Below are 15,237 nucleotides of genomic sequence, written 5' to 3' on the forward strand. Positions count from 1 at the left end.
GCAACCTGTTACTCACATCAATCGCATAACGACATCAGCTAACGACAATGAACCCTAATGGCCTCACCCTACATGTATTCTTGTTGGAGAAGCCAACATAGGTTACAATAGGGAGGAAAATACAGTTGCAACTTTCATTTCATGCTGACTTTAAGTGACCACGTGATACACTAAAAGATTTAGACATGATACCATGACAATGACACAATCCCCCTGTGGCGAAAATCCAGCTTTTAATGTTGTCTATGTGACGCTTTTAATATGGTAACCATGTGTAAGTTCATAAGTTGACCGCATTGCTGAGTATTTTTTGCTTAAAACAAAAGACAGTCTCAAAAATCGCTGGTGTTTCTGACGACTTTATCACAAATGACCTTGTAACCAATCAGATCAACGTGTGATCCTCAACCAATGGATCTCTGAGGGAGTGAGTAAATGGAGGCGTGGCTCATTTGCATATGCGTAGAACCGCGTATACTAAATGAGGCAAGGGTGTCGAGTTACACCGAGCCCGTACACACCGGGACGAATATCAGCGCGCGTTATTCGTCAGCGTTTTTCAACGCGTTTTTTGTGTTCACACCCAAGCGATTTTCGCTGACGATGAGCCGAGTGAACTTGCAAATTCATTCCGTGACACTAGATGGCGCCCATTTGCTCTGCAATACCACTCCATATCAGTTCTCTTTTATCAAGATGTTTGTAGTCGCAGTCGCGTTTGTCACATAATTCTGTATGTTCTAACACCAACGAGAACAGCAGCTCTACTGTACATTCATCTGACGCTACTTGGCGTAGATCTTCCGTATGTGTGCTCGGCAAGACCGTTTTGTGTTTGAGCGCCCCCAAGTTGTTTTTTGCTGTAACTTCAGAAGCTCCAAACACGTGAGCAAAAGCGGCAATCTTATTGGTCTGATAGTTTTTGACGCAGCGCGTCAAACTAAAAAAACGAACCCGAGGCGTTTTTTTTTTATGACGCTTTTACGCGTGGCATTTTTCGCGCCGGTGTGCACACTCACATTGACGCCCATTGTTTAGTAACGAGCCGTTAAACGCTGGCGAATATCGCGTGCGAAATTCGTCCTGGTGTGAGCAGGCCTTTATATTCAAGATATTTTAAGGCACAAAGAAAAAAATGTCAAGGAAAAAACATTTAAATGTGTAATTTTGTTTGAGTTTTAAGGGATGAGTTTGACTACAGGGGGACTTTAAAGTACGGTGGAGAACCATGGCACTTTATAAGCAGTTTTACTTTTTTTTTTTTTTAGCTTTTGTGAGTGAGAAGGTTCACACCAGCATCCTTCAGCTGTACATTCTCAAAGCTGCTGACAGTCCTTTGAAAGATTTTTCCAGCTATGACAATACTTAGAGACTCCGAAAGAACATGAGGCAAATCTTACCTCTGCAATTCAAAACGAGATAAGCAGTAACTTGTGAAAGCGAGCAAAGCCATCTTCAAAAGTACATACCTCTCCATCCTAAAAAATGAAAGGAGTGAAAATACATGAAGGGGCCAGGGCAAAAAACATAATTTCGCTTAAGAGGTGCAAGCCATTACATGCGCAAGCAGAACAGGAAAATAATGTGAAATAAAGTGTTTGTCACAATGTTTATAAATGCCCTAAATCTCTAAACAGTGAGTCTGAAGTCAGGCAAACAACAATGACAAAGCAGGCGATTGACTTTCTAATAAACATTTCTGAGCAAATGTCATGCTCTGTTTGAAGCAAAAGTGCTTTTATCTTGTTAGTATAATTGAACAGATTAGATCAGATTGAACACATTCCAAAACATGGTGGACTGGAATGACTGGAATTAACAAAAATAAATATAAAATGAACAAAGTCCTTTGTGTTTTACTTGTCAGTTTTTAAAGACTTTTTAAAGAATGGTCTGGTAATAAGATGAAATATTTCAAATATCAAGTCACTCCTAATCTGATATGACATTAATAGGTGGAATTTATTTGAATGGGCCAAAACCGAAACATCCAAGAGTCTGGTACTTACAACTCCAGGTATTTCACAGGCTGTTTCCCTGTTATTCTGCTCAGGGTCGCAGTAGATTCTGAGTTTCTGAATTTCAAACTGTTTAGGAAGAGGGAGAGAGTACAAAATACAGGTAGTTTTAGAAAAGTCAAGGCCTGGGGGAAAGGTGCTCCCTGTTGCATATAAAACACATTTGGTGTCAACATGGCATGGTGTCTCCTTTTCCACAAGAACACTGCTGTGTTGCACATGTTGAAAATGTTCCATGATATGTTTATCCTTTGGCAAAAGATCACAAACACACACACACACACACAATCCAATAACCTCCAATATTCCTTCATACAATTATATATTAAGCTTTGTCTTAATTTTGTTTGTAGTCCAAAAAAAGAGTAGTCGAATAATCAAAGTAGAGTTGAGACATATGACACACAAAAAATTAATTTTAAAGGGGCTATATGTAGAATTCAGAAACTCTTGTTACTAGCGACACCAGTGGCTGATAAGTGAACTGCAGCCAGCATCTTATTACTAACATACCGTACAAGCGAGTATGTGATTCAAGGCCCGATATACTCAGTCAAGTTTTTTTTTGTTCTTTACTTAGAAGTAAACCCAAGTTAGAAATACATTTGCAGTAATATATGTTTAGTTGAGGTAAATATGTGCTTCGCACTTTCCTCTCAATAACAAACACAAAAAAATGACTGTGGTGAGAAAACAGCAGTTAAGAAAGCATCTGATCAAAATAATGTGAATATGCTTGCACCAGCTCATGGCGACGGATGAGGTAATTAAAATTACACTGTTATGGTAGTTTGATTATAAAGACTATATATCTGGCTATATGATACTGGTTTGAATTAATATATTTTCTTTGCATGACAAAGTAGCTGCGTTTCCATTTCAGATTTGCGCAAAACTTTTGCCATATTTTCGAAATAGGTTTATTTATATCCTGACTAGCCGTTAGTTTTTAATCAAAGGAGACATAGGCGTGTTATCCAAACATTAATGGCAAGGAAATATAAACTTAAGACGGCACGTATGAGATGTTTCTCTCTCCTATCTGCTCCAAGGTCTTGATAAATTGTGGCATTTCTTTGTTGTCTAGAATCCAGTATTCCTGCAATAGAAGAACTGTCTTGTGTTTTGTCCAAAAATACACGTCATCTTTAAAGAATGATCAACTTTTACGTACGTCAGGTGACCTGTAAATGCGGAAAAGCTGTTTCAAATGCAGTTTTCGTGAAATATTCCTTTTTCGAATTGCATGAATACCATCTCATGCAAGCATAAAAACTTTTTTGCAATATATCAGAATTTTTGCGAAATTGATGAGTTTCCATTGGGCGTATTTTTAATTCGCAGAATTTGAAGGGTAATAGAAACGTGGCTAATGATATTACAGTAAAAAATAGCTGTTTCTGCATTATCCTGAACATTGTATAAGCATTCGTTTCATGCGTCATTAAACGGAAGAGAGGCTCTCGGGGGCGCACCTAAATGTAACTTCCTTTTAATTTTTTTGGCCAAAACATCCTTAAAAATGTTTGGCCAGAACTTAAAAATCAGTCCACAGGCTTTTAAAGACCAGCTAGGAAGTCGGGGAAAGTCTCATGTTTTAAATTTTGTTACAAACTGGTCAAGTACCGGCAATAAAAAAGTGACAAAAACATTACAATTCTTATATATAGCCCCTTTAATGTTAGGTTTCCCTTATAACAGTGTTACAATAAGCTAACTTCAACAATCAAAATACAAAAAATAAAACTCATATATTCATTAAGAAAACAGATATTCATTAAGAAAGTATATTTTATTGGCGCTTATAGCAGGCACTAACTCACACTTTGAGTAAGATATTGAGTGATTATTTGTCATTGATAAAAATGAATATAATGTAATACAATATATACAAGTTTAAGCAAGTCTAACATAACCATAGAGTGCTTTACTAACAAAAATAATATAATAACAGGAACTACAGAGTAAGAACATAACATAATGAGATCCAAGAAGTCATTAACATACTTACAGGTACAGTTGTTTCTTTGCTGACGTACTTCCCAACCTGCGTTTTTCCATTAATAAAAATACCATCAGGAGGCTCGAGTGCCAAGGTTTCAATTTCCAGATCATCGACGTACAGAGTGACGTCTTCCTCTGTTACTAGAAGACGCAGCTGATGCCATTTTTCATCAAATAGTTTCTGTAAAATACATAAAACATAGAAGAATGCAGTTGATGCTGTTTTACATTATATTGTAATAGTTTATATACCATAAAAATGACTATGAGGAAGATAAGAACGTCTTAGTAAACTGTTATTCAGTAGCATTGGCACCATAAAAGAAGGATTTATGTAAATGTTAAATTATAAACATACTAGGGCTCTGTGTCACTCAACTTTGGGTGCTCATGTTTTAAATACTAAGGAATCATTCCATAAAGTGTATCAGAGAATATAAACTAAACGGAAAAGACCAAGTTTATGATGTATAAAAATGATTTCAGTATTTCTTTTCCAAATTCCACCAACGTTTTATCCATATGGGACTAGTGAGTCTGGTATCCAATTTATTTAGCTGCCATGGGCAGTGAGTCCACAGTTAAGGGATGTTCTGTGTGAAATTGTAGTGTCCCTGCTAAAACCAGCTTTGGCACACATTGATTTTAAGGCTGGATAAGTGCTGATATTGCTCATGGACCAAACAATCAACCAGAATGGTCTTTTTGGTGAAGCTAGTGAAGCAGAACCATTGAGACATAGGACATCAATTGAGGTTCCCAAGCATCCAAAACACACAAATGTAGTATGCTGGTGATGATCAGCATGGATTTTCTAGGTGTATGCCTTGGAAATTTGAACTGATGGAGAATGAACGATTACACTTTATTTCGATGGTCCACTTTAGACATCTACTCACTATAATTAACTTTGGAACTTAAAGTCAAATAACATTCGGAACTACATGTTGGGTATCGGTTGGGTTTTATCCGATACCAGTACCTACTCGTTATTTTTTAAACGGTTCCGGTGATTAAACGGTTCTTGAAGCGGTACTTAAAGGGGTGATGAACTGAGAAATCCAATTTTCCTTGATCTTTTGACATCTAAGAGGTCGTCATGTTATAAGATATCCTATAAGTTTCAGAACTGAAAACGTCCTTGTTAGTCCATTAAAAGCTTTTATTGACACCAGGCTCAGCAAACGACTCGTTTTTCAAAGTGGGGAACTATGACATCAAAGAGGATAAAACACCACCCCCGCAGAAGAAGATCAACGCCTACTTCAACACGACTGGTCCTTAGCTTCGCGCATTACACGCATAGCTAAATAACATAGATGCCTACCTCATGATGACAAACCGGGTCGAGAGTGAAACTCATTATAATATGCAAAACTGTTATCCACTCACAGCAGTGGGCGTTTACTTCCATGTATTCAGTGCGAGACGCCCATAAAAACAAAGCGTTTTTGAGCTAGGCTCAAAACTAGGGTAGAAAATAGCCTATTACTTATTTTGATGGGGTTTTTTTATGTAAAAACCAAGCGAACATCATAAGTTGACCTCAGTCAACAATATAAAAATTTTTAAAAAGCCAGTTCATGACCCCTTTAAGAAAATGAAACCGCACACACTTTGTCAAAAAATAATACCCTTTTATTTACAGGGCCAAACTGGACACAACATTAACTTAAATCTTTAAACAATATAAATACAAGTAAAATATGGTAATAATAAACCAATATAAAATAAAAATTCACATTTACATACTATTAAATAAAACAATAATGTATCAACGAATAATACTGGAGATTAATAGAGAGTACTACCAGGTTAATCTAATATCGACATGGCTACAGGTTCCCATGTTTTGTCTGCTTGAACCAGTCATGGAAGTTATCTGGTCATTTTACTACACTCTTAGAAAAAAGGGTTCTATATATGTAGCATAGGGTTCTTTACTCGACTCCAAAGGACATTTTATGCTAAAAAAGGTTCTAAAATGACAAGAAAGAACAAAAGTTCTTTTGGCACAAAAGTTCTTCATAAGCTATTATTCATTCATATATTTCATTATTCTGCAACATTTTGTAGTTGTAATTAAATTATTGTTCATTAAACTGTTGTAGTACTTAATATCACATTTTAATCATGCAGATTTTTGGAGGATTAAAACTGAAATGGCACTCTTCGTGTGATATTGATTAATTACATTTTTTAACCCCCATATCTTGAATTTTGTGATCATTCACATGCATTGCATTTTAGGGGTTTCAAATACGTAGCGTTTTAGAACCTTTTAAGGTTCTATAGAACCTTTCCTTCTAAGAGTGTAGTTACGCAGCACTTAGCTTGTTGAGTTTATTTCGTTCCCTTTGAGTAAACCTATGAAAGAGAACGTCTCTGGATACTAGTGTAACCCATGTTCTCTGAATAGGGAACGTGATGCGACGTGCGCTGCCGACAAGATTTCTTTTACGGCATAAAAATCTGAGGAGCAGATGATGTGCGCGCTAATATAATATGATGACGCAAGAGCATCAAGGCGGCGCCCACTTCATCAGCCAATGGATTGGTGTGATTCTACAGTATATGGGCTTCAGACAATCACCACACTTACTCTGATGTGTAATTTTACACATGAAATGCAGCCAAACCTTGGAGCGCTTTGTCGTTCCGGGACGTTCCAGGAGTCTCCCGCATATTGATAATGGCTACCTGGTGCCCGCAAATTAGTTAAAATCTCCCGGAATCTAGAGCGAGCGAGCGAGAGCGCGCATATGAGATGGAACAGACTGTGCTTCAAACTGTATAGTGCGTGCATGGCAGAGAGGGAGAGACTTTGCGTGTGTGCGCCTCATTACATAGAGACTCGAAAATTCCATTCTTATTCTGTCTGGTTAATACCGTTTAGGTCGGATCCGGTTCCTTATTGACACCGTGTTTCGATACCCAACCCTATTGTCAACTTACATTCATTAAAGTATTTGTAGACTGTTTTGACTGTTAGATTAAGGTTAGGTATAAAGGTTCAGGAATGTAGAATAAGTTGACATGTCTTTACTTGTAGTCAGTAGAATGTCCGTTTGGGGAGCATCAAAATAAAGTGTTAGCAGATATCAAGCAGACTGTCTACGAATACTCTAATGAGAGTTAGCTAAGTTACTTAAAGGGTTAGTTCACCCAAAAAAGAAAAAATAAGTCACCCCCGTTACTTACTCACCCCCGAGACGAGACTTCAAGAGATTTCCACGACGTATGCGCGAGAATTGCGATCTCCTTCAACTACTTCAGTTCAGTTCTCGCGCGTGCATTGTGGAAATCTCTTGAAGTCTCGTTTCAGGCCTACAAGGAAGAAAAGGAATAGTCGAATAAAGTCGTTATTTTTGTTTGTTCACACAAAAAGTAGTCTTGTCGCTTGATAAACGTATTGTTAAACCACTGTAGTCACATGGAATCTGGGCCGTCAAGTTTCGATCCCTTAAGCAGCCTATGTGGTAGTGATACAGCTCTCAAATTTAATCAAAAATATCTTCATTTGTGTTCCGAAGACGAACGAAGGTCTTACGGGGTTGGAACAGCATGGGGGTGAGTAATTAATGACTTAATTTTCATTTTTGGGTGAACTAACCCTTTAAAGGTTAGTGTCTAAAGTAAAGTGTTTCTGAATTAACTGATGGATTTGACTAATTAGCACACAGAGTTCATGATTTTGTTTCAGAGTTATTTTCTCATGCTCTGGATGTACCTTAGCAGGTGTTTTAGTGAAGACCACAGTTTGAATTCCACTCGGTGTACTGCTGGTGGTGGTGGTGAACATCACTGTTCTGTCCAGACCATTTAGAGTAACAGCCATTTGAGGCTTTTCATCCTTAGTCTGTATACGCCACAGATCCCAGTCCTCCATAACCACAGAGCCTCTGTACTTCAGCGTGGCCACAAAAACATAGGATGGAGGAAGTCCGCCTGGAAATAACATCCTACGGACATTAAGGGGAACATGATGTTTCAAATCAAACAGAGTATTCTTGCAAGGATAGAGAAGCTTGATACTGTAAATACCTTTACCTAGTGCTCTCACTCAGGTCAACTCGGGATGTCACCTGGTAGGCTTTGCTGCCATAAAATGATCCTTGCGTCTTTTTGGCTTTTTTAGCCAAGTTGAGATTGAGGAGAATGTCAAATCCTTTCGCATCCCGAGAATTAAATGGAATCTTTGCTGGACACACAGTCTCTATGGTACATTAAATAGAGAAAACAAGGACAACAAATAAGGCCTTCATCGGAATTACGCTACCTAAGCAATACCCTATCATTCCTCTGCCTTGAATTTGCTTTGATATTAATATCCCAACAATATGTGCACGGTGAGATAAAATGGCTGAAAAGGGTTAAATACTTATGGAATGAGGTGGTTTATTTTATTTGGCTTGAAGAATAGTCTAAAAAAAATCATAGGAATACCTTGGAGTGGGACACTGCCTGGACATCGTGCAAATATGCAGTCCGACTGAAGAATGTCCCCGCCATTGCAAATACCAGACAAAAGATGACCTCTTCTATCACAAACTGTCTTAATCATTAACTTTTCCAGTGTCCGGAAAGACTTTCTGTCATGAGCTTAGCAAACTTTTATGGAGGCCTGATTTCCAACCTAATGGCTATATTGCACTCCAGTTTTTAACAAGTCTGTCTGGAGTTGTTGCTGAGTAATCCATCGTAAGAACAGAAAAGCGCCTTGGGAAATATGCTTCCTCCCCATTTCGAGAATTGCGGTTGATCACTTCTTTTCCACCACTGTTACACTTAATATTGTGCTACTTCTGCAAATCCAAATGCAAAATAATTTTGGTTGGAGGGAACTAGATACAAACTTGACATTTGCATCTGCCAAAATAGGATTAACTGTATACATGCATCTCAGAATTACTGGCCGTTTGTAGAACTTTCAAACAATCAAACTGGCTTGTTTTCTTGCTAGAAATTGATGTCACAATCTCTGAAACGTGCTCAGAAATGCATGATTTTAATTTCACACTTTTAGACGATTTATAGCCCTCTCGGTGAACTCGTAACACCTGGATGTTGTAGGACATAAATCAAACTGTAATTCGTGCATTGAGGCGAGAGGCACCAAATTATGCATGCAGCTCAAACATGGAGATGCCATAAACCTGTCTCCACGCGTACATGACATGCTAAAGCAACAAAGTCTTGCTCCCCTGCTGAAGCTCGTGCCATTTAAACTGTATAACTTCAATGTGACACCTGTGAAAAATATTACACAAATGAGTGAGATATGAAAGCCTAGAGACATAGAGGAACATGAAGGCTTACCTTCGCACAGCTTCTGCCTGATAATTTCACGGATCTTTGAGATAGCTTTATAGTCTTCCACAGAAAAAACATAGGCCGAGGATGGTTTGTTGGCAATGGCCCTGAGCTCTGCCTCCTCGGTCTCAGACCCAACGCCAATTGCGAAGAGAATTATCCCCTTTTTCCTTGCAGCTTCTGCAGCTGCCAGCACTTCATCTTGTGACTTCCCATCCGTCAGAACCACAGCAATTTTTGCGATGCCATTCGGACCTCGCTCGGACAGGGCAAAGAGTTTGTCGTTGGCAAACTTGATAGCCTTCCCTGTGTTTGTGTTTCCACCCATGTATTCTATGGACTCCATGGCCTTGATGAGGTTATTGCTCGAGAAATGTTTTCCCAGGGGTATATGTAAGAAGGGGTCGTCGCTATATTGCACCACCCCAACCTGGGTGAACTTCTGACCGATGTTGAAGCTCATGGTGATATTCATCAGCCACCGTTTGACAATCTCAAAGTTTGTGTCATCCACGCTCCATGATCCATCGAGTATGAATACTAAATCACTTGGCGCTGTCCTACAACCTGAAATCGAGGAACGAATACAAGATATTTTGGACACTTGACTCCAAAGTTCTATCGTTATTGTTTCTATGTTTGGGGTAATGGTTATTTTATGAAAGAATTGTCTAGTGTTTCCAATTGGATGACCAAATTGCTCTAAAGAAGTTGCAAAATGGTTGCATTTGCTCTGCATTAAGACAGCCACAATTAGGTCATGTTATTATCTGAGTCAATAGTCTCCATGCAACATTCACTAATGAAGATGAAAGAAGCACGCTTACTTAATCTCATGTCCTCATCTTGTGCTGTGCAAAACAAGTGAAGGAGCATGAAGTAAAGACACCAAAACACAAAATGCATGGATCTCATTTTGCAACCCATGTTCCTGAAGTACCAAGCTCCAGTTTAGCACCTGAAGAGAAATGAAGATAAGACATGCATTTTTTAGATGTCTTCACACGAATGCCATTGGATTTGCAGATGTTTAGTTTTATAGTTTTGTTAAATGAATAACATGCTTTTTGTAATCAATGTAAACATCACAACCAAAACAATTGAAAAGATGCAGTTGCCGTTGCATTTGTTGCGCACAGACTATAATGCGGTTAATTCGGTACATGCTAACAAAGATGGTTGTGCATTTCTAGGCCTGGCTATGAAAACCACAGAATGGAAATGATGGAAGTGTGTAACCTGTTTGTGCAACTGGAATGAGAAACAGGCATATTTTGCAATACTTCTCTATCATTTGAGCATCTAAATTCAAGTAATGACCTCAAGCAAAAATCAAGCTTATGGTGAGACACTTAAAAATGGATTTTTGGAGCAAATGTGAAGTTTGTGGAGCTTGTATTTTATAAAAGAAAGTTTCCTCCATTAACCTGTTCCAATGTATGACTTGAGTTATAAGGTTTGTGTCCCTTTCGGGTTCGTTTTACTAAAAGTAACTGAAAATCTCACTACATTCACTTCAAAATTGACTAGATTTGTAATAATCAACTTTATGGCACAGGTTCTGTCGATTGAGCTTAGCTTGTATTGAGCACTAAATAGTCCAGTTGGGTGAATTTATTATTAGTGCTGCTATTATTTTAGCCTAACAATCTCACCAAGTAGGATCATGTCATGTTTTGAAACATTTCTAACTCTGGCTGCTGGAAACTGTGTGCTGTTTCCAGCAAGAGAAAGAACTGCAGACATTATAAAAAACACCGTAATAAATGAAGACCAGATATGCTCCCTTTGGAAGGGGTGGGGGTGTTTTTTGGCCTACTGATTGCTGCGGTCCAACAAAGATTCCCAATGCAAGTTACCATCCTCACCAGTTGAGAGATCATGAGCATGACTGGAACACGAGTCAAACTTTTATACATCCTTCAACCTTGACTAGTTACGTGACTGGGGTTTTCCAGTCTTTGACCTGGAGGTGGCCAGGGTTGAAAAAGTCTTAACACACCTACGGATTTTTTGTGCAAAGACGCACTTTTAGGAGTTTTGAAAGTCGTCAACTGATTGGTTGAATTGTCTGTCATGTTATTTACGGTCCGCCTGGACACCAAAGCCGTTGTGTTGACAAGAACACCATAGTTTTTATGCCTGACAATGAGGATAAACTGAACTCTGGATTTTCAGACGTATGTGAAGTTTGTGGCTCCATACTTGCAGGAAACTTGCACAACGTTCTTGAATGAATAATTTATTATTCATGCACACTGGTCCGTTATCCTTGGGATATTCATACCCATAAACATGCCATGGAACAAAACAAACTGTGATTGGTTGCTTTACATGTCAGTCAGACATCTTCTTGGGCAGTCCTTGGCCAATCGAAGCTGCGATGGAGTCCAGACCTTCTACTGTCAGTCTGAAGGTCTAGTGACGAGAGACTATGGTAGATCTAGCCCTCACTGCAGTGCTTTGCAGAGCCCAGCACAAGGGGAGGTGTGTGGAATGCTCCATTATTTTCATGAGCATGTCTGCATGCTAAGCACAAGCCCACGCCTCCCCACACACTGTTCCTTGGAACTGGTTATCTTTCTGCCAGAGAAATTATTACTCTGGACAATGACCAAGCTCAAGTTCATGTGACAACTTTGGACCAAAAAAGAAGCCGAATTTGGAATTGACCATTTGGTAATGCACCATTACTCTCACGGAATTAATGGCCATAAGTCTTGCACAAAAACTGGAAAGACGTGTGTCTGCCAGTCTCAACCTCTAACCATATGGCTTTTCTCTGCACCATGACCTACTCATTGACCTTGGAAGTTATTGGGGACCTCCAGACAGTTTATGGTTCCCCAGGTCAAGGATGAAGGAGGCTTTGGAACGGTAACGTAGCTGGAATGCAACGTGTTTAAACATTCTCTGCTACCAAAAGGAATTTCCCCTTAAATTTAGCCGAATGTATCCTTCCAAAACATGACATTTAAATCCCAGTGGAATCTTAGCACACGTAATTCATCGTAGTGATACTCGTTTAAGATTTATTTCACGTCGATGGGTTTTGTCCAACTGGATGTGGGAGGCAGGAAACTCTCGTTGAACAGCTGATTCCTCCCTGTCCTCCAGATTAGGCGTCAACCTCTCCGTATTTTAAGTGGGAAAGCTGCCAGATACGCATGCTTTATTTAGTCGGTTTCCCAGGAAAGGCATGTTTCATGTAGCTCTAATTTCACTCCACATCTGTAGTTACTCTCGATTTATTGTGTATGGCTTGTCTTGGATCGGTTATCTTCATGTTTTCTAACTGGCAGCCATTGTCTTGGTAAAACCTTTCTGCCTGTTTTCCATTGCACAGCTATAAATGTGCTATTGTAATCCAGTGGGTTTCAATACCAAAATCAACAACTGCTGCAAGGCATGTTCAATTAGTCTGCCAACACGAGGGGAAAATAAATGGGGGGCCAAGTTCCTCAGGCTCCAATGAAATAGCCAAAACATTATATCAGAGAGACCGCTGAAACGATTTCACATAATCAAGAACGTAAAGGCAACGGTCTACCGAGGACAGAGCTGTTACGAGGGAGTTTCCACCAAGTTACGTACGTGGTCAAAATACTTGTCTTACGGTTTGTTAGAGAATCTCCCTTTTGAGCCCTTTCCAGCTCTTCTGTGCTGCCTTTTTTTAATCATAGCTGTTACCCGAACCCAAAAAGAAGGCTATATTGTTTCTTAACTTAACTATCTGGACATAGCGTGTCGGCTTTTACCCGTGAACCGGCCGCCGGACAAAGCCCTGTTAAATAATTCCATTCATTCTTCACTTGTGACAGTGACACAAGCCAGAAACTGATAACCATTTCACTATCCATGATCAAAGATGTGCAACGCTGTCAGAAAGGACAAAGCATGGGAGGTTCTATCTTTTTTTAGATGTTTCAAAAGGAAACACATAAACTCAACCCTCCACACACACCAGCATCAAATGAAAAAAAAAAAAAAGCTTTCAAGAAGCCCTGGATCACTTTCAAACAAGCATTTTTTTAATGACCTAACCTGTTGGGGTAGCCTTCACATAATGAGATGTGAAATGCTGGTTGCAGCCTGAGGAAAATTTGCTAATCCCACAACAATAAAGAGAATCAATGCATCGTAACAGTTAAAGAAAGAAAAGACAAAGATTTACCAGAATTGGATGTGCACGGAGCTGGAGTCTTATTGAATAAAATCCCCCTCACTCACTCTGTCTGGTGTCCCATGGTCAGGGTTGTGCGAAGCACAGGGTTGGAGGAGGAGGAGGTGGGTTTGAGGAGGCTGCAGAGTTGCAGATGTGAGCCGGCCCTCTCCATTCACCTTCCAACTCACTCTGTCTCTCCCTCTTGGTTACAGAGGTTGAAATAAGACTCAGATAAGGAGAACTTCACTAAATAGAAGAGAGGACTCAGCCCCCTTTTTTTGTGGAAGCAAAAGGAAAATTATAGTAATTCCAATATTCTTCCAAGGTTTGAATTGTGCACGACAGCAGAGAGGATAACTTTAGCCTGAAGATTAGATAAGGGAACATGCTTTCACATTCTCTGAGTCTAATTTGTGCGGTGAAAGGTTGTACATTCTGGACAATTTTGTGTGATCTGCGTGAATGAAGTAATTCCATGCTTTTGACTGTAAACTACATTTCTTGATGTTTTGGTAAATTTGCAGTTTGCAGTGCATCAGGACCCACATCTTGTCCACTCTAACAACATTTAGACATCACAAGCAGTGTTATGCATAAGACATTACAATTTATTCTCTCCAAAATGCCAGATTTTTTTGAGGTAGATATATTTTTGGAAACAAGAAACGTCTAATATTGAATATTGATGATGTGGTTTTGGCCCGATGTGATTTTTCCAGAACATCTTAATGTTCTTCTCTACTATATTGTGCACAACATTCTGTTGGCCTAATCTTTTAAATACTCTCTTAAATTGGATCATTTCAACCATGTTATTGGTATTTTATGTGGAACAGTGCAGGACTGTAAATCAAATGTAGTCAGTCATTTTAGATTCAAAATCAGAAATATTTGGACACTCATCTACAGTTATTATTATGTAATTGTGACCAATCCTTAATAAATGCTTTTTAGTGTCAGGGTTGAGGAATAAAATCGAATGAATGCAATGCATACTGACTTTATATAGTTACCTCATGAATAGTTCACCCAAATGAAAATGTAATGTCAAACCCGTTTACTTTCTTTATTCTCTGGAATAGTGCATAGAATATACTTTTGAATATCCCATACTCAGCGACTTCAGCAGGTTATAGTACCCAAACTGCAAAACAACGAGGTTGGCTATATTCCAATTTTTCTGAAGCTATGTGATGTTGTTGGAACGGACCGTTATTGTTACTTGCCAGCCTGGTTTCATTGTTAATAATTCTAAGATAGAAAACTTACTTTTTAGTACGTTTGGATAGATGCTGAAACATATAATATAGACGTATCTGCAACATTTAAACGTAACATTATTACGTTTTTACAGCTACAAAACGTAAATTATTTACGTATATTCTATATCATAAAGATATCTATTTCCCTTTTTACCATTTTATAGATAAATGTAAGATCCTGTAACCCTAATCCCAAACCTAAACATACCCATTTTATACTTAATATAAAAAAGGATAAAACGTAACGGACAGATTTGTTGGGAAATAGCAGTTTTATTAACAATAGAGCATTAAATCTATTTTGAGCCACCAATCCTACTCCTACCCCTAAACCTACCCATAACAATTCCTTAAAACTACGTAACAAACTACAATTATGAAGAAAAACATAACTAACAGACAAGTATAATCACAATAATTTATTTTTTTTGCGAAAATGTCAAAACCGATTCCAAAAGCCGTTCACATGACAAGC

The 15,237-nt window shown here is 38.7% G+C and overlaps 1 protein-coding gene across 1 annotated transcript in view; it reads right to left on the reverse strand.

Annotated features, from left to right (window-relative positions):
• col21a1 (collagen, type XXI, alpha 1) overlaps positions 1 to 13,704 on the reverse strand; it is a 59,231-nt gene extending 45,527 nt beyond the window's left edge. Inside the window, exons 1-7 of the mRNA XM_039690459.2 lie at positions 13,510 to 13,704; positions 10,163 to 10,293; positions 9,342 to 9,902; positions 8,073 to 8,238; positions 7,753 to 7,984; positions 4,030 to 4,203; positions 2,010 to 2,087 (exon numbers count right to left, since the gene is read on the reverse strand). Of these exons, the coding sequence (XP_039546393.2) occupies positions 2,010 to 2,087; positions 4,030 to 4,203; positions 7,753 to 7,984; positions 8,073 to 8,238; positions 9,342 to 9,902; positions 10,163 to 10,262 (1,311 nt within the window). The 5' untranslated portion in view covers positions 10,263 to 10,293; positions 13,510 to 13,704. The remainder of the gene's footprint in view (positions 1 to 2,009; positions 2,088 to 4,029; positions 4,204 to 7,752; positions 7,985 to 8,072; positions 8,239 to 9,341; positions 9,903 to 10,162; positions 10,294 to 13,509) is intronic.
• Positions 13,705 to 15,237: the final 1,533 nt, after the last annotated feature.

Source organism: Pimephales promelas, chromosome 11 (assembly GCF_988280905.1).
Source record: "Pimephales promelas chromosome 11, fPimPro1.hap1.1, whole genome shotgun sequence".
In the NCBI taxonomy this organism is placed as follows: Eukaryota; Metazoa; Chordata; class Actinopteri; order Cypriniformes; family Leuciscidae; genus Pimephales; species Pimephales promelas.